The sequence below is a fragment of the Ascochyta rabiei genome, chromosome 3 (assembly GCF_004011695.2).
Source record: "Ascochyta rabiei chromosome 3, complete sequence".
Classification (NCBI taxonomy): Eukaryota; Fungi; Ascomycota; class Dothideomycetes; order Pleosporales; family Didymellaceae; genus Ascochyta; species Ascochyta rabiei.
Window position 1 is genome coordinate 1,469,425 of NC_082407.1, and position 17,402 is coordinate 1,486,826.

General features: G+C 51.4%; 7 protein-coding genes across 7 annotated transcripts, besides 7 other annotated features; 3 read left to right on the forward strand and 4 right to left on the reverse strand.

Annotated features, from left to right (window-relative positions):
- Nucleotides 1-343: part of a mobile genetic element that runs on past the window's edge.
- Nucleotides 325-738: a mobile genetic element.
- Nucleotides 739-789: a tandem repeat.
- Nucleotides 790-802: a mobile genetic element.
- Nucleotides 803-829: 27 nt separating this feature from the next.
- Nucleotides 830-955: a dispersed repeat.
- A 346-nt stretch (nucleotides 956-1,301) lies between these two features.
- On the reverse strand, nucleotides 1,302-2,066 carry EKO05_0002062 (uncharacterized protein; the record flags this gene model as incomplete). Its single annotated transcript, XM_038947424.1, has 1 exon — nucleotides 1,302-2,066. One exon carries the CDS (start codon nucleotides 2,064-2,066, stop codon nucleotides 1,302-1,304), a length of 765 nt encoding a protein of 254 aa, XP_038792737.1.
- Nucleotides 1,752-1,785: a tandem repeat.
- Nucleotides 2,067-4,807: 2,741 nt separating the features above from the next.
- Nucleotides 4,808-7,795, reverse strand: EKO05_0002063 (telomere binding protein; the record flags this gene model as incomplete). The annotated part of the gene is made up of 4 exons (XM_038944246.1): nucleotides 4,808-6,441; nucleotides 6,490-6,576; nucleotides 6,626-6,976; nucleotides 7,027-7,795. The coding sequence occupies 4 exons, from the start codon at nucleotides 7,793-7,795 to the stop codon at nucleotides 4,808-4,810; spliced, it is 2,841 nt and encodes a 946-aa protein (XP_038792738.1).
- A 404-nt stretch (nucleotides 7,796-8,199) lies between these two features.
- Nucleotides 8,200-9,724, forward strand: EKO05_0002064 (E1 ubiquitin-activating enzyme; the record flags this gene model as incomplete). Its single annotated transcript, XM_038944163.1, has 5 exons — nucleotides 8,200-8,258; nucleotides 8,311-8,415; nucleotides 8,468-8,473; nucleotides 8,522-9,481; nucleotides 9,535-9,724. The coding sequence occupies 5 exons, from the start codon at nucleotides 8,200-8,202 to the stop codon at nucleotides 9,722-9,724; spliced, it is 1,320 nt and encodes a 439-aa protein (XP_038792739.1).
- A 281-nt stretch (nucleotides 9,725-10,005) lies between these two features.
- Nucleotides 10,006-10,742, reverse strand: EKO05_0002065 (Golgi apparatus membrane protein tvp23; the record flags this gene model as incomplete). The annotated part of the gene is made up of 3 exons (XM_038944167.1): nucleotides 10,006-10,160; nucleotides 10,217-10,549; nucleotides 10,646-10,742. The coding sequence occupies 3 exons, from the start codon at nucleotides 10,740-10,742 to the stop codon at nucleotides 10,006-10,008; spliced, it is 585 nt and encodes a 194-aa protein (XP_038792740.1).
- Nucleotides 10,584-10,612: a tandem repeat.
- A 285-nt stretch (nucleotides 10,743-11,027) lies between the features above and the next one.
- On the forward strand, nucleotides 11,028-12,056 carry EKO05_0002066 (uncharacterized protein; the record flags this gene model as incomplete). Its single annotated transcript, XM_038943988.1, has 2 exons — nucleotides 11,028-11,064; nucleotides 11,134-12,056. 2 exons carry the CDS (start codon nucleotides 11,028-11,030, stop codon nucleotides 12,054-12,056), a joined length of 960 nt encoding a protein of 319 aa, XP_038792741.1.
- Nucleotides 12,057-12,103: 47 nt separating this feature from the next.
- Nucleotides 12,104-13,342, reverse strand: EKO05_0002067 (uncharacterized protein; the record flags this gene model as incomplete). Its single annotated transcript, XM_038944101.2, has 3 exons — nucleotides 12,104-12,458; nucleotides 12,512-12,731; nucleotides 12,802-13,342. The coding sequence occupies 3 exons, from the start codon at nucleotides 13,340-13,342 to the stop codon at nucleotides 12,104-12,106; spliced, it is 1,116 nt and encodes a 371-aa protein (XP_038792742.2).
- Nucleotides 13,343-14,265: 923 nt separating this feature from the next.
- EKO05_0002068 (uncharacterized protein) lies at nucleotides 14,266-17,050 on the forward strand (the record flags this gene model as incomplete). The annotated part of the gene is made up of 2 exons (XM_038944139.1): nucleotides 14,266-15,798; nucleotides 15,848-17,050. The coding sequence occupies 2 exons, from the start codon at nucleotides 14,266-14,268 to the stop codon at nucleotides 17,048-17,050; spliced, it is 2,736 nt and encodes a 911-aa protein (XP_038792743.1).
- Between the last annotated feature and the right edge of the window lie 352 nt (nucleotides 17,051-17,402).

A 17,402-nucleotide genomic window follows, 5' to 3' on the forward strand; every position in this document is an offset into this window, starting at 1 on the left:
ACAGCCTAGAGCAGTAACTAACACACTAAACAGCCAGACCCTTACACACTAGCGATTAGCCCTAGGGTTCACCTACTACTAAAAATTGCCTAACCTACACAGGATAATATAGGACCTAGCTAAAACACTAGACTACTTATAGGAGACAGGGAAAGGGGGTGTGTTATTGGCTTAAAGCCTTAGACCTTGTCTAAGCCTTAAGTAAGACAGGATAGTTACGTTCTCTACAGACATGTTAGAAGGACACGTAACGTGTCACCTCCTTAAGAGATACAATACCATATCAACCCTTGTTACATCCTACCCTAAGGCCAGTCTATAACAGTAAGTACCCTCTCCTCTATAGGGCTTAGCAGATAACATGCTCTAAGACACCCTAGTAATTAAAGGGGCTATAGGCAGGCTAGCGATAGCTTATCTAATGCGTGTGTTGTGACGATTAGACGTAGGTCTCTAGATAGTTAATCTAGGCATCTGTCAGAGTGTGTAGGCGACCAGGTTACCTCCTTAGAGCAACCTGTTTATTAGCAAGGGTATAACTAACTTGTCTCTCTGTAATATTTAGGAGGTTAGCAATAAACTAATAAGTATAGCCAGCTAGACAGGGAGTCTAGACCTAGAGACGCTTGTCTGGTAAGAGGTATTAGTAATAGGCAGGAGTAGATGGCTTAGTAGATAGACGAGATGGCTGAGATAGCTGAGATAACTGGCCGGCCATAGCTGAGATAAATGGCCGGCAGATAGTTAAGATGGCTAAGATAGCTAAGATAGCTAAGATAGCTGAGATAGGAGAATAAGGGTGTAGGGCAACAGCACGTACATGCTTCTCAAGACAAGAGACATTGTATTATATACAAAATTAGGGAGAATTTAATGTAATTTAGTTAATAGAGCTATTCCGCGATATCTGGCTTATCCCGGACCCACCTACACTACTTATGCAAACTACCAAGTATTCCTAAGGAGCGGCATAAGTGCGAGTGGGATTTGTTCCATGTCCTGCTTTTAAACAAGAAGGATGTGAAATGGGAACGTGTCGGGCTGGGGAAGGTGTTCAAGAAGGTTTTTATGCGGAGTGCAACATGGAAGGAGATTATGCTGGGCTGAAGAATCGATGTTGATGCTGGAGATATCAGAAATCCTTGTTCTACGTACAATGAGCTACGCTTCATAGACTATTGTTGCTTTACCTATCTTAGACACTCGCATATAGTCCTTAGTCGGGCTCTTAAGATTTTAAGGTTGCCTCGATATAATGATCCAAGCGCCATGCGGCTTCGTTCGGATACCATCCCTATGAGCTACAACACCCAAGCAACAGCGCCGAACACAACCGCAATCACACCATTTGCCACCTTGACGACTGATGCAGCACCAGTAAACTGCGCCATACTAGTCGTTGCTGTGGCACTGCCAGTCTGCGTCGCACTTCCAATAGGCCTAGAGCTTCCAGTCGGGTAGACGGTCATCGTGACATTTCCCGCACTCGACGGGAGGAAGCCGTTGCAAAGTCCATTGTTACAGGTGTTGTAAGCACACTGCGCATTGCTCGAACATGCAGCATTGAAGTTTCCACACCTTGCGATCAACCCCGAGTTACTTGCCCAGCACTGCACACCAGCCACGCACTGGCTCGGATTTGCAAGAGCATTACATTCTGCACCGATCGGCAAAGAACCGGCAGGCGCAGTAACTGTCGATGACGGAGCGGGAGAGTATCCGCCAGCCGGAGTGCTTGTGATAGTCGCTGGCGCCGAGGACGCCGAGGACGACGAGGAGGACGACAGGAACCCGTTGCAGAGACCCTGCTGCAGATTGCAAGTATTGAAGGCGCACTGCTGGTCGCTTGTGCATGTGGCTTGGAAGTTACCACATCGAGGTTGGAGCATGGAGTTTGTAGCGTAGCATGATGAGCCGAGGGCACATTGTGTGATACCTGGGGTGCAGTTGCCGCCGACTGGGACCACAGCGCCAGTAGGGGATGCGCTGGCCGAGGGTGTGCTGACAGAGCTTTGTGCTGAAGCGAAGGATGCGGCTGTGGCCAGGGCGAGGATGATATACTGCATGCTGATTGATGTGCAAAAGATGTCTTTGCGATGGAGAGGACGGTGACGATTTGAGGTTCGGAAGGTGACTTGTAAGGCGGTCTTGTGAAGATCTGTTGATGGAAGTTATAGTATTGATACAGAATGAAAATTACAACAGGCCTTATATCTAGGGTTGTTTCTCGTAGAAGCTTATAGTTCAAGCTGTGTTTCGTGGTTAGCTAATGGGTTCAGCTGACTTAGCGCTCGTAACCCATAGTTACCAGCCTCCCGACTTGCCACATAATGTTGCTACTGTGGTTGCGTTTGTGCTACGATACATACTGCCATCTTTAGCATAGCAGTGTTGCGGAGTGGCGCCGCTGGGAGTAGTGCGCATTTCAAGCACCGTGTCTGTCTCTCATGTCGCAAAACAAAACGAACGCAACAACTGCCAAGTTTCTAGTCTTTGCATAAACGTCTAGAGGTATTCAGCAGATCTGGACCATCGAGTAAAGGTAGGCAAGTCATTTTGTAGTCTTCTGCCAACATGATTTCATGGTTCAACGTGAGGGGTACGCGCTTGTAATCGCCTTTCGTCCGAGCATGAGGGGCTGTGTATGCGATGCGCGCTATTCGTCTCATGGAAGTATAGTGAATTGGGGTTCGGAATTTCTAAGATGCAAGAAAAAGATAGGTATCTTAGAAGTTCTAGTGCTAAAGTAAGTAGAAGTAATTAGATCCACACCCTCAGCACTGAGGGTTTTGGTGTCGCAACCGCGAACAACTTCCCACGAATCTTGCTCGATGGGCAGATCGACATATCTCGCTATGGGTGGAGGCTTTCACGCCATGTACTTCGTGACACGGCACATCAAGGTTACGCCCATCAACGCCAGCACCCATCGAAGCTCTGCCTGAATCAAGTCTCGCAGACTCAGCAGCAGACATCGTCAGTGATGCGCCATCGTTTGACGAGACAATGAGGGTGTGCATAGTCCCTGTGCGCCCAAGTGTTACGGTCGAGGGACACTTTGGTTTTGTTGAGAAAGAGGGAGAACAAGCTCGCGCTGAAGCCGCAAACGCCTGCCCTCACGGATCAGTTCCGCACACTTATCCCACCTTCACCCACATGCAAGGGTGCTGTTGCACAACGTCATTCACAGGCTAGAGTACGGCAACGATGGAGGTCGAGGACGTATCGATACCGAGTACGCAAGGGGACCGTATCCTACAGGTGGCAAAACACCGAGATAGAGTCTGGGACCGAGGCTATGTTGTAGTTGACGGTTCGCAAAAGCAGTTGAATCGTGTGTTGTAGAACATCGGTAGAGGAGTTGTTACACAAGCGCTGACACAGGCGTGCGGGGAAAGGGAAGAAACCACAGATGAAGGGTTCAGTACGAAGGTGCTGATCATGAACTCACATAGCCATCCAGAGTACACAGATAGAAAGTTCGGGGCGTCTCTTCGCCATTGTCATCGGCTGTACTCCGTGAGCCGAGCTGGATGTTGGCAAGTCTGATCTTCTATACCTTCTTTTGTCAACGGCCCGTGGTTCGGATTGTATTTTTAGCAAATGCTGGTCTGGAGCCATGGCAAAACGAAGCCCGCACCAAAGCAGAATCGCACCGCATCGTACCTAACAGAGTAACTCTTCTGAGGAACGTCGATTTCTGTCCTAAAATCCGATATATTGATTGCCTCACTCAGGGCGTCCCACTAAAAATTGGATCCGGCACCAACAACCGTGCACCCCCAACCCTTTCCTTTTTCACCTCCGATCACGGGATCGCAGTTGCCTTGAATCACACGCTAAGCGCAGGGGCCACCCACAATGTATATATAAGGTGCCCCGTCGCACCTTCTTCGAAAGGCATACTTACCTTCTTTGGATGACTGAGCTCAAGTTTTCGGTTCATCTATCTCGATCAGCTGCATTGCACAGCGCGGACTGGTTGGGGTATGGCTTTCCTTCGGGGACGCCACAGGGGCAATTTTTGCTGGACTGCCAAATGGCGCTTTTTCATTGATGCTGCTGCCGTGCGCAGGGCGTTGAGGAAGGAGGTTGGCATTGCGACGAGAGGGAGATGGCACTCGAATGGTGCTCGGTGTGTTGTTAGACTTCTTGAAACCCCTGTTGCTGTTTCGGCGCTCAACGCACCGCCTTCGCAAGACAGCTTTGCGCTCCTCTTCGAAAACTTGGGTACTATGCGCGACGTCAATACAGCACTAATATAAGAAGTGTTGCAGCCAAAAAGGTAGTGTTTGTACGCACATTTACCTGCCGAATTGGCCACGTTATATCGGCCTAATCTATGCTGCGACAAGAAGTGTTTCTAAAAATAAAGACCCAATTTCTTTTTATCAAAGAGAAATAAATTCCAGCGTTCTAGGATATTTATAGTATGTAGCAGAGTGCAGCCTTGTATAACGTAGAGGTGTAAAGAGGAGGATATTCTCTGTACATCATAGCTCTTATTACTTAATGTATACACACTATAATAACACTAGACTTCTAAGAGTATATCTAGGCTTTTTAAAGATATCTCTATCTCACTTCATTGCTGTGTGATTTACCTTTTCAAAGGGTGAGTTCTGGACAATCTTGGTAAGGAATTAGCGACTTCTGCGGGAGATGCTAGGAAGCGGACTTATTTTTTTGCTAAGATGGTGAACGTGTTCATTTCGAACCTGGTACTAAAGGAGTCGCGTCCGACAAGGCGGACCTGCAGCATCATGCCTACTCTTTGTTACAGGGGTTTCATATCTCCAACGATTCATTAGTAGTCCATCAACGCCCCCGCCATCCGCCGCTGATACTTCTCCACCACTTCTTGGCACCGTATCACAACACCTGCCGCCAGTACCCTGATCCTTTCGTCTTCCTCGCTGCCAGCACCCAGCCCCTCAAATACCATCTTGACCCAGGCTTGCGTCTCCATCAATTCCTTACCCTGCTCTGTCGCCAGCCTCTCTTTGTTCTCGTTTGTCTCCAGCAGCATCAGGAACCCAAACAGCAGAGCGCCCAGAATCCCTTTATCATTGCTTGCTAGACCTCTCACTGATAGCAAGAGGTCCCAATACTCGCGCGTCATCTGCGGCAAAGACAGCGTGTTTGGTCCAGATGCGTTCAGCAGTAAGGACAAAGTCTGCAAGAACGGTGGAAGGAGATGTGTAGACGCGTAGATCGAGTCGCTGCTAGATCGAATTTGCAGCCACCAACGGCCCGTCAGCGGGAAGAAGAAGTTGTCTGCGACAATCTGCGCAAGGGCGTTAGGTATGGGCTTCTTGCGTGCTGCTTCAACTTCCATGCGCGAGCTGAAGGTGCGCACTTTGAGGATGTTGGGTCCACTGAGCGTGTCAGCTGCTTGTGAGGCGAGTGGCGAGAGCATTGCTCGTGCCATGCTACTTGTGAGTTTTGAGACCGGGTCCGCCGACTTCTCTTCAGTATACATCTTGTGGAGATGCGGTGGGAGCTGCTTGCTGGGAAAAGACGGCGCTGCTGGGACGAGATCATCCGTAGATGAGTCCTTCATCCCGGCAAGCTCACGTGCTCCCAGGCCGAGTGTGGTGAGCATAGCTATGCGCTGTGTGAGGCTGTAGTCACCCGAGAAGAATGACCGCGCAAGCCACTGTGCCATCTGTGCTGGTCTTGCAAGAAGCACAGCAATCAGTGCCTGTTGCCTTTGCTGTGCGAATGCTTCCAGCTCCAGACCATTTTGCAACCCTGTCAGTACAGTGGCGAGGTCTTCGAGGTGGTCCACAACTTCGGTACCAAAGTTGGCCTTGCGTCGTATCAGGGATGCAGCAGTAGCCAGGGCGAGCTCATGACGATCGTAGTTCTCCTGATCTCGTAGGCCTGCTACAAGGTCCCGAATGTACACAGGTGCGGTAACTTTGTTACGATTGATGGCTGTAGGGTCCTCATCTTCATCTTCTGGATCCGAGTCTGGCTTACTATAGGCCACTAGGTCTTCATCTTCATCTTCAGAGTCAGAAAGTACCTCGATGACGCGCGGACCTTGGACCTCTGTAATCGCCGGAGTCATTGTTGGTTTGGTTGCTGGCTTCGGCTTGGGTTCCGGCTGACTCTTGCCTTTTACTAATGTGCGATTCTTGCGAAGATCCGAGATACTCCCAAGCTTGTCGTCTACTTTAGTAAGTTGCTCATACCATTTCGCTTCTGTAGCTTCGCTCCCCTCAAGCTCAATTTTCAGCTGCAATTCCGGCTTGTCGACCAGTTTTGAGATCGCTATGCCAACTGCTATCCCGAGGAAACGAGCTCGAGATGACGCCGCTCCAATCCGATTTGACATGCCGTTTACATGATAGGTTGACTTGGCCATCATAGTCACAAACATGGGCTGGGATCGTTGTACATAGCCACAACACAATGCTAGTGTCTGTGCAAGAGCTGATGGATGTTAACTCAGACTCTGCCAACCGGGATGTGGTTGCTGACCTTCCTGCTGCAGAACAGGTGTATGCTTAACATAAACAGAGTCGCCAAAGGTTTTGATGCAGTTATCGAATAATGTTTGAAGCTTATCTGTGCGGTTTTAGTACTTGATCAACGAGGCTGAACGGTTGAGACCGACCTTCATCCTGAGCCAGCGCGGCAACAGCAGTACGGCGGATCGCAAGTGACTCATCAATTGATGGTGTATTAGAGCGAGTGAGTGAAGAGATAAGATGGTCTTTCAAGATGTCGTTGGTCTTGATGAAGCTGTTGAGTAGATGTGCTGCACCTGATATCACAGGTGATGCGGCAAAAAATGTATCTTCCTTGCTCTTAATATCCGACTGGAGGAACTGCTTGGTGATACAGATTACCACAGCGTTAAAATACTTCCGTTGCTCAAATGCCTTCATTCGCCCTATTAGACCCGCGAAAGGGTTCACCTGATCATGCTCAATACTTCTGTTGAGGATGCAAGCAACGAGGCGGTCTAACTCGTCCGTCAGCAAATATCTTCCAACCTCGAAAATTCCGACTTACCGGTGTAGCCAAGAGTCAAGACTTTGGAGCTAAGCTCTACTAGAGCTCCAGTATACGCCTCGCTCTCCTCGCCAATGGTCAACATGTGAATGATATTGCGACCAAGCCACTCTGCAAAGTCACTACCGCTCAGAGATGGGCTCTCGATCGCTGTTCTTTCGATCAAATCCACGGCCTCGGCTCTGACCGCCAGTACACGGCCTGAAGCTACTTGTGCAAGGAATTCTTTCCACATGAGCCTTTTTTGAATGTTGTTCTTGCCAAAAGCTTGAATTTCCGTCCATACGAGGTACAGCACATCATCACCACTCAAAACTCGACCGAGAACATCCAGCGTATCCTCGATGAACTCAGAAACATCCTGAGCAGTTCCTGGTGCTTTCCTTTGCCGACTCTCTACAGTGAGGGAACGTAGTCTGGTGATCAAATGTCCAACACCAGCAGGATTTCGTAAGCTGGAGGCAAGCTTTTGTGCGTCTTTATCATGCTGCCTGAGTAACCGCCAAAAGTTGGGTAGTAGATTGTTGACAAGCTCATGCGCAACGCTTGCGTACACCGGCTCCGAAATGATAAGGCTGACCTTGGAGCTGCTGAAGAACGTCAAGACACTAGTGACTGTTCCGTAACTGGGCTGGTTCCTCAGCGCTTGCAATGCTGATTGCGCTGATTCGATAGTGACCGCATCGTGGATGCTCAAACTTTGGATCTCATTGATGATTGGCTTGGACGCAATCTTTTTGGTAGAGACCGCGGTTAGGAAGTCAGCCATGTCGATTGTGCATCCAACAGGTTTCCCTCCCAACTGCCAGAAGGGTTTGATGTCAGAAGAGTTCGATGGGCTTGAGAACTTGTTCCTGCAGCTTACAGGTGCTGTACTGGTCTTGAGTGAAGTTCGTTGTGGCTGTTATGCGGATCTTCCCTGTCTTCTCATGTTCGTCATTTGTTCGACCATAACATTTTTGGCTTGTTTGCAGCAGATTGAACGTTGTTCTGGTCGCACGTTGGTATGTCTGATTGAACGCCTTGAGCCCACTGCATGTTTGCCTTCGGCAAGTCTTGCCCTTGATCATTTTAGTCTCTTGGCAGGCACTAAACTCCATCTAACACCGATGTCTACATCCTACGTTTGCTCAACTTGATTTCTTCACTTCCTATCACCAAACAGTACGCAAGATGTCGGTCGAAGTACAAAACCCTGTGTCGAGTACAACGGCGAGTCCTAGGGCGCGATGGTAAACCTACACCGCCACAACGCTTCTGACGTGCTAACGTGACGTGACTTAGGAAGTACCTAGACAACATCTTGACGCGGAGCGGACCTTTTACAGATCCTGATGCGTTCATGCCGGGCGAGACTGTCATCGAGAGCTTGAGCAGAGCCAAAGTATTGTGGGTTAACGTCAAATTCTAAACATGAAGTCGTAGAGCTAACAATGTCCAGAGTCATGTGAGTCTGCTCTGCTCTGTCGCATACCTTCTTTTAACACAGCTTCAGTGGAGCTGGTGGTCTGGGATGCGAAATTCTCAAGAACCTCGCGCTCTCTGGCTTCACAGATATTCACGTGATCGATATGGACACCATCGATGTCAGCAACTTGAACCGACAATTCCTCTTCCGCCAAGCAGACGTGGGTAGCTACAAGGCCGAGGTTGCAGCTCGTTTCGTCGAGAAACGCGTCAAGGGCGTCAAGATCACACCTTACTGCGGCAAGATCCAGGATAAAGACGAAGCCTACTACATGCAATTCGCTATGATAGTGTGCGGTCTAGACAGCATCGAAGCCCGCCGGTGGATCAACGCAACACTCGTTGGCATGGTGGACGAGAATGATCCAGACTCTCTCAAGCCGTTGATAGATGGCGGTACTGAAGGCTTCAAAGGTCAGGCGAGGGTCATACTTCCAACGATGACAAGCTGCATTGAGTGTCAGCTGGATATGCATGCACCTCGTGCGGCTGTACCTCTCTGCACACTTGCCACCATCCCTCGCCAACCCCAGCACTGTATTGAGTGGGCACACATCATTGCATGGGACGAGGAGCGCAAGGACATCACACTCGACAACGATGACCCAGAGCACATCACCTGGCTCTACCAGAAAGCTCTCAAGCGCGCCCAGGAGTTCAATATTGAAGGCGTCACGTACTCTATGACACAGGGTGTGATCAAGAACATCATTCCAGCCATCGCTTCAACGAACGCTATCGTAGCTGCAAGCTGTTGCAACGAGGCTTTCAAGATCGCGACCAATACGAACCCGTTCTTGGGCATTCCAGAGACGGCCAACTACATGATGTACACCGGCGATGACAGCGTGTACACATACACCTTTGAGCACCAGAAGAAGGACGACTGCCCTGTGTGCGGCGCGGGCAACATCGCACGACCACTGCCTGTCAACCCCAACATCACACTGCAGGAGTTTATTGACGGGCTAGCAGAAAGGCCTGAAGCGTGAGTTTCAGCTCCCACATCCACCCCAGAGAGATGATAGTAATCGTTCGCAGCCAGCTCAAGAAGCCCTCGATCCGTACCGGTGAGAAGTCACTGTACATGCAGATGGCTGGCTTGGAAGAGCAGACGCGCCCCAATCTCGAGAAGAAGCTAAGTGACCTGGTCGAGGACGGCGAGGAGATCCTCATCACCGACAGGTCGTTCCCGACGCAGTTCAAGTACAAGTTGGTCTACCAGAAATAGGAAGCTGGGGCACTCTCTATTCGAACGATCGAGGGCTAGCTTGATGGCAGACTCCGATCAAGGAAGCGATGACACAGTGTGCAATAGCACACGTTCATATGAATAGCCTACGTACATGTGGGGTCTAGTCCAATACAAAAAGCGAGCGGCTCGGAAACCCTGAGCACAGCTTTGTGGGATATCATTCTATCAAGCTCGAGACCTTGGACACCCCATGCGCCATGCCTACCTGTACAGCACTCTACGCTTGCTCTTAACATTGTATCGTCTCTGCGGCCCCATCATCGCCTGAACAAACCACCGATGACGCCTCCGGCCAAGTTCCTCGCCAGCCCAGAGCCGTATATTGCATTCGACGCAAAGCCACTCGCATGGCTGAACTTATCACACCTCGAGAAGGCCAGGGTATTCGTAATCGTGAGAACAAGCGCAATGACTGTGTGCACGTCAGCGCCATGTCATCCTCCCTCCCACACAAACAAGACGACTCACCAACAAGCGTCAACCAAATAAACTCCAGGCTGACCAGGGCCAGCACGGCCAGCAGAATCCACAGCACGGGCTGCGCATACAGCGCGATCCAGAAGAAGCGCTTGTCCGTCGCATTCACATCCCTCGTCTCCGGGTCGGCGGACTCAAACACCCACCGCCCGTCGCCTGTCTGCGTGTCGACCTCGTTCCACCAGCGCAGCCCCACGAGCCGGCGACCGGCGATGTTCTTAAGGTAGTAGAAGTCGATGGCGAGGAGCAGGATGGTGATGATGAAGATCATGACAAAGTTGGATGTGAGGAGGCGTAGGCCGAGGATGTATACGAGGAGCGAGGCTGCAGAGCTTCATGTCAGCTGTGCGGTGCAAAGGGAGGAGGAGGAGGAGGAGGAGGAGGAGGGTTTGGGAGCCTGGAATAGGCGGTGCGACGTACAGATGCGGAAGAAGAGGAAGGTGAGCAGGGTGATGGGGTGGCTGCTGAGTTTCCAGCTCAGCGAGCCGGCTGCAGGTGCTTGTTGTGCCGTCTCCATGGTGGAGGGTGCGTCGTGTCGGTGTTGCTGGCGCGAGCTGTGAATGCGCTCCAAAGTTAGCCGCGTGTCATCACTCATCACTGCTCGTCTCAGGTACGCGTTCCTTAGCGTCGGCGTGTCGGCGTGTCGGCGTGTCGGCGTCCCTTCCCCACACTCGGTCGGCTACTTCGTACTTGGGCGGCTACATGGAGGAGCTGTCAGATATGGATTGATTGCTGCTTTCAGATCCTGTCACTGCCTCCAGTTGCACGCCGGCATTGAAGCTCGTGATTGTTCGAAGCAGCAATGGCAGCTCCAATCATCCGGCGGGCGTGCATGTACGGTACATTCACCCTTTCCCGCCTCACCCGCCTCACCACTAGCCCCAATACCTGCTGACCTCCTCGTGCAGTCCCGGCGTCGTCGCAGAGGATGCTCGAGAAGTCCTTTGCCATGCATGCCGACAACGTAACTTACGACCTCGAAGACTCGGTCGCGCCCTCGCTCAAAGCCGCCGCCCGCTCCAACCTGCGCTCCATCCTCTCCAAACCGCGTCCTTCGGGCATACGCGAGATGTGCGTGCGCATCAACAGCGTAGACACTGGCCTCGCGCTCGACGACCTGACCGAAGTCCTGAAGGGCAAACACCTCGACGCCATCATGCTGCCCAAGTGTGAGAGCGCCGCAGACTTGCACTTCGTGACAGACGTCATACGGCACCTGTCGCCTGAGCGTCACCCGTCCAACGCCGGGAGCGGGGCCAAGAAGCCCGTCAGCATCATCGCGCTCATCGAGTCGGCAAAGGCAATCCAGAACCTCAAGGAGATATGCGAAGCGTCGCCCTATCTGGACGGGCTGGTCTTCGCGGCAGAGGACTTCGCAAAGGACATGAGTCTCACGCGCACACCATCTCTGACAGAGTTTCTGTACGCGAGGAGCGCGATTGCGACGGCGGCGCGCGCGGCGCTGCTGCCAAGTACGATCGACTTGGTGTGCACGAGCTACAAGGGTGACGCGGGCTTGAAGACGCTGGAGGAGGAGTGCTTGAACGGGAAGGGTATGGGTTTCAACGGCAAGCAGTGTATACACCCCAGTCAGGTTGCCATTTGTCACAAGGCGTTCAGTCCGGGGGAGAAGGAGGTTGAGTGGGCGGCAAGAGTCGTGATTGCGGACGAGAAGGCAGACAAAGCAGGGAGGGGAGCCTGGACACTAGAGGGCAACATGATCGACGTGCCGGTTGTGAAGAAGGCGAGGGCGGTGTTGAAGCGTGCCGAGGCCTGTGAAATCGATGTCAATGCTGTAAGACAAAAGTGGAAGGATCAGGAGCCAGAGTGAAACCAATAGCAGCGTCCCAGCCGATCCTCGATATAGAAGAAAGTACACTAATACCCCCTGTCACGGTTCACTTCGTTGACCAGCTTTCCGCCACTCCTCTTTCTCCTGATGTTTTCCGCCAATACTTGGAATGCGCGCTCTGCATACGCATCACTTGAGCCACTCACATGCGGCGTGATCAAGACATTCGGCGCTGTCCAGAGCGGGTCGTCTTTGGGTAGTGGCTCAGAGTCCGTCACGTCAAGGGCAGCGCCACGGATCTGCTTGGTCTCCAGCGCCTTGATCAGTGCCTTCTGGTCGATAATCTGACCACGAGCGATGTTGGCGATGTATGTGCCACGTGGGTTGCTCTTGTGCAGGACCTCAAACTCATCCGTCGACAGCAGATGCGTCGTGTACTTGCTGTAGGGGCTGTGAGCAACCTGGTTGATCTGGATGACGCGCGGTACACTTACGTCAATGGTACGCCAATGACCAGCAAATCGATCTCCTGCTTCAAGAAGTTGTGCAGGTCCTCCTTGCTCGTCCCATTGTACCAAGCGCTGGGCAGAACGCCATCTGGATCACCAGTGCCAGGGACGATGTATCCGCCATCCTTTTTGGATTCAGGCGTCTTGCGCGGCGATGCTGTGTACGCAATAACATCCATAGCCATCGCTTTAGCCACGCGAGCCACTATGCAAGAGCCGATTAGCATGCAGATTCGCCGCATAGATCCAAGCATGGTGTGGTTAGGTCAACATACCCTGCCGCCCAATACTTCCGTACCCTAGAATAGCCACCCTCTTGCCCACCCGGTCACTAACATTCCTCCCAGCCCTCTGATTCCACTCCTGCTTTTTCTGCAAATCATACAGCGCCGTGAAATTGTGGCTATGCACGAGATCCATCATGACCACCCACTCCGCAATCTGCGGCCCGTGAACACCATTCGCAGAGCACAGTGGAACCTTCGAGTCCGTGTAGATAGGATGGTTGGCAACATGGTTCGTGCCTGCAGAAAAAAACTGGATGAGTTTGGTCTTCGGGATTTCGTCTGCCGTCTTGGGCAACCAGAAGAGTGTCGTTATGTAAGATGCCTTCGCCGGCAGGCCCTCGGGGATGCCGTCGACGACGACTTTGCCGTTTTCATTATAGGAATAGTAGTGCTGGACCTCGAGGTAGTCGAACTCTTTCTCCAGTGCTTCAATTCCCTTCTTGCATTGCTCTGCTGGCCAGGGCAGGACGGCGAGAACTAGCTCCTTATCTTTCGGGCCCGTCTTCGGTACTTCTGATCCGCCTCCCATTGCCACCATCTAGATATGTAGGTAGATAAAATGTCGATTGATCCAGCGGGAGTTTGGCAGTTGTAGTCAAAGAGTTCGAAGACTGTGAAATTGAAGATCGAAGCTGCGCGCGCCCTGTCTGTAGGCAAATCGTACTCGCACGGCGTTGGTGGAGTTCATGTTGTGGGGCAATCGGGTCTACCGGTATGAGCTACCGGTATTGAACGGTGACGTGCTTTCGCCATATTATGTCCAAATGCGCGATCACCGAGACCGGACCTGTGCACACTCGCGAACGAGAAGACGTTGGGAGTATGAACCAGGTAGTCATTGACCGGGCGCGCGTTGGATAATTCTTAATGTCTGAGGCAGGAGTGCTAAAAGAGCAACTATGGACAGCCCGACATCAGCTTTAACGACAATACAGCGGTACATGCCTTAGCTGGATTAGCTGATCAAGCTCGGAACCAGCACGCGGGAGCTACTCTTAGTCTTGACAGGAGGCTACATGTGCAGTTCGGTGAGCCTTGCCCCTTAAGGAGACGTGGTGTGTCTGTGTAACTGGTCCTCGGGGAATTCGCTTGCTAAGAAACTCCGCTTTCCCATCGTGCGCCTTGATACTGGTACAAATGACAAGCAACTAGTATGCACCAATCTGCACCAAGACAACTCTTCGGAAACCGCAGATTTCCTGTAAGCACTGAAGCTGGGTGCGCTCAAATCTAAGCCTGTCCAATGAGGCGACTTTCGTATACCAAGTAGGCACAGCGCGGAAAATGTGAGCCGCTGCGCGTCATTGCACGCATGACTACTTCCCTGTATTAGAACCTGCATCTCCTCTTCTCAATCAACTTGTTCCTTTCGGACCGGCTTAGCGACAGCTCGAAGTAAGGCCTTATTGACCGACAAGGTCGTATTGACCGACAAGGTCTCATTGACCGACAATGTCTGAACTAGACGATGAAGCGCAGTCGCTTCTTGAGTTTCAGCTCAAGCCCGCGCTCGTCCTAGACGACTCAGGCGTTGTAATCGCTATCAACCCAGGCGGCTTGCGATTTCTTTGCACCGCGACCTCGACTGGCCAGCACACCTCAAGCCCAGTTGTAGGAAGAAAGATATCAGATCTTAACGTTGTGATCTCTCCTAATGCCTCCCCAGCCCTATGGACTTGGGACGAGATCCTTTGCGTGGCCGTCAATACACACACCAAGTTCAACCGGAATAATGAACCGACAAAAGCATCTGCACACAGTCGCGATGTTTTCCAGGCCACCGATGACTTCTGGGATCTGGAAGCTCAACAGCAGCCCTTGGTTGAGAGCAGTATCTACCTCATCAGGACGACGCCAGATACCTCTACAACTAGCACTTCTAAGAATTCAGAAGGTTCCTCCAAGGTGAAAGCGCGAGCGAATGTCTGTTGGTATCCTTCTGGGATATTCTTGGTCGTTTTTGACCGCCCGTTTATGTCTCCGCCACTAAGAAGATCTCCATCGCCCGCAGCAGGATGCTTCCACTACCTTGACGACAAGTCTCTTGCGCCTGCGCACTACATTCCCAAAACGAGCCTAGCGCCCCTAGTCAGGGACGGATCGGGTCCTGCAAGTCATATACCAAACGGTGATCAGGTCAAGTCACTCGTCCCGTACATAACTGTGACTTTGGACGAAGTGGGTCAAGTGGTGCAATTCTCCGATTCGTGGTATCTCTTCACTGGACTCAGCAAAGAAGAAAGTCTTGGCAGCGGCTGGATTTCAGCCATCCACCCTGACGACGTAAGGGCGATGACGAGCGCCTGGACCGACGTTCTCCAAAACGATCGAGAGAGCTGGACATACGAAGCACGCTATTGGGAAGCCTCTTCTGGAGAGTATTACTGGTTTTTGGTCAGGGCACAGGTGTACAAGGATGCATCTGGACAAGTCGTCTGTTGGTACGCATACATGTTGGACATGAATGATGTCTTCATCGCTCGGCGAGAGGAGGAACGACGACAGCATTCCATGCTCACTCTCATCTCGCAAACGGACGTTTTGCTCTGGGGGGTGGATCGATCGAACCGGCCGTACATATGTGAAGGAGGCTTAAACTGGAACCCGCCCGGAATCCCAAACCCCCTCCTATCGACCGCACGCCAGGAAACTACTCAAATTGATCTGGGCTTGAAGACTTCCCGCAAACGCGAACAGGAAAAGCTTGTTTCCGGTGTGCAAGCAGTACTGCTTGGACGTGAGTTTGCTTCAGTCATAGAGCACACGGAGGGCGACCGCTACTTCCGAACGATTTTTGTCGCCGAGCGTACAGCGCAAGGCACAGCCACTGATGAAGACTGTGTTACGGAAGCTGCTCTTGCTCTTACGTTCGAGACCACTGATCAGGTAGTGCAATCTGGTTTGCGTTTGGAGAACGAAAGGCTCGCACTGAACGAGAAAGCCGCATCTGACGCGAGCGCACTGAAAAGCAGATTCCTTGCAAATGTGAGTCTGCAGCCAGAACGTCTTGATAACGACTAACGTGTGTCTCTAGACGTCGCACGAGATACGTACACCAATCTCTGGTATTATTGGTCTTAGTGAGCTTCTCCGTGATAGCTCGATCAGTAAACAACAAGCAGATCTAATCCACGATATTCGCACAAGTGCACAGTTCCTCTTGGCGCTCGTCAATGATATTTTGGACTTGAGCAAGATCGATTCTGGGCAGCTGGGCATCGAGTGTATACCTTGCTCTCCGTGTGAGACGATCCGTGAAACACTCGTACCGCTTCAGTTTCAAGCAAAGGAAAAGGGGCTAGATCTGGGATGGACATACGACGTCAATACTGAGGACGCGTTCCTCGGCGATCCACATCGAATACGACAAGTCCTGACGAACCTCATCAGCAACAGTATCAAGTTCACGCACAAAGGCACTATACATCTCACTATCAGCGCTGTGCAAAGCGTAGACTCTGAAGTGTCAAACATACAATTTGTTGTGCAGGATAGTGGGATTGGCATAGCTCAAGGAGCCAGAGACCTCCTTTTCAAACCCTTCAGTCAAGCAGATAGTTCTACAGCCAGGATATATGGAGGCACGGGACTGGGACTTTCTATCTGCCAAGAGCTTGTTGAACTGATGGGCGGACGCATGGCCCTTCAGTCTACGTTAGGTAAAGGTACCGCAGTTACTTTCAATATTCCATTCAAGCTTGATTCTTCGCCTCGACTACTCGACCAAACGCAATCTGGGAAAACATCGGACCTCGTTACTACAGTGCAGTCGGTTGAGGATGAGCAGACTCATGAGCCACCCTCGAACCGTGCTGGTTTACAAACATCTGATGCCAAGATATTCGTTCTTCTTGTGGACGATAACGCCATTAACCGCAAGGTCAATTCTCATTTCATTGTAAGATCAGGCTACGAAGTAGCCACTGCATGCAACGGCCAAGAAGCATTGGACTATGTTTGCAAGACGTCAACACAACCTCAACCAGACATTATATTCATGGATTGCATGATGCCAGTGGTTGATGGATATGAGGCCACCAGCAGGATACGCAACGACGCAGACATGTTCGACGAGCGAACACGCAAGCTGCCTATCGTAGCACTTACTGCCAGTGGACAGCAAAGCAATAGGGAAAGATGCTGGGACGATGGCATGGATGATTACATCTGCAGGCCAGTGTCTCAACGCACGTTGAAAGACGCGGTGCTGAAGTGGACCTCACCGAAGGATACTTGAGCAACAATACCGTTAGGGGAACGGTGGTGCTGGAGCCGGGAGATGGCAAACGGAACAAACATACCTTATCACTACCGGCTATATCTATGATCAATACAGTATGCATGGGTCTGTTAGTAGTGCTATCGGAAACTGTAAGCCCGCTTCACCCCTGCGCAGGTTGATTACATATCGCAATACCCAGTTCCAACCACACCAACGACACGGGCTCTTCGAGAATACTTCCTAGCCACGCGTATCATGCAAAACGAGATGTCTGGGGGCTTGTTCTGTAGCTGCGGTAGGAGCAACAGGAAGAGGCAGAGAAGACAGGAGTAGTATGAGTGGATCCAGGGGCTGAACTGTCGGAGAG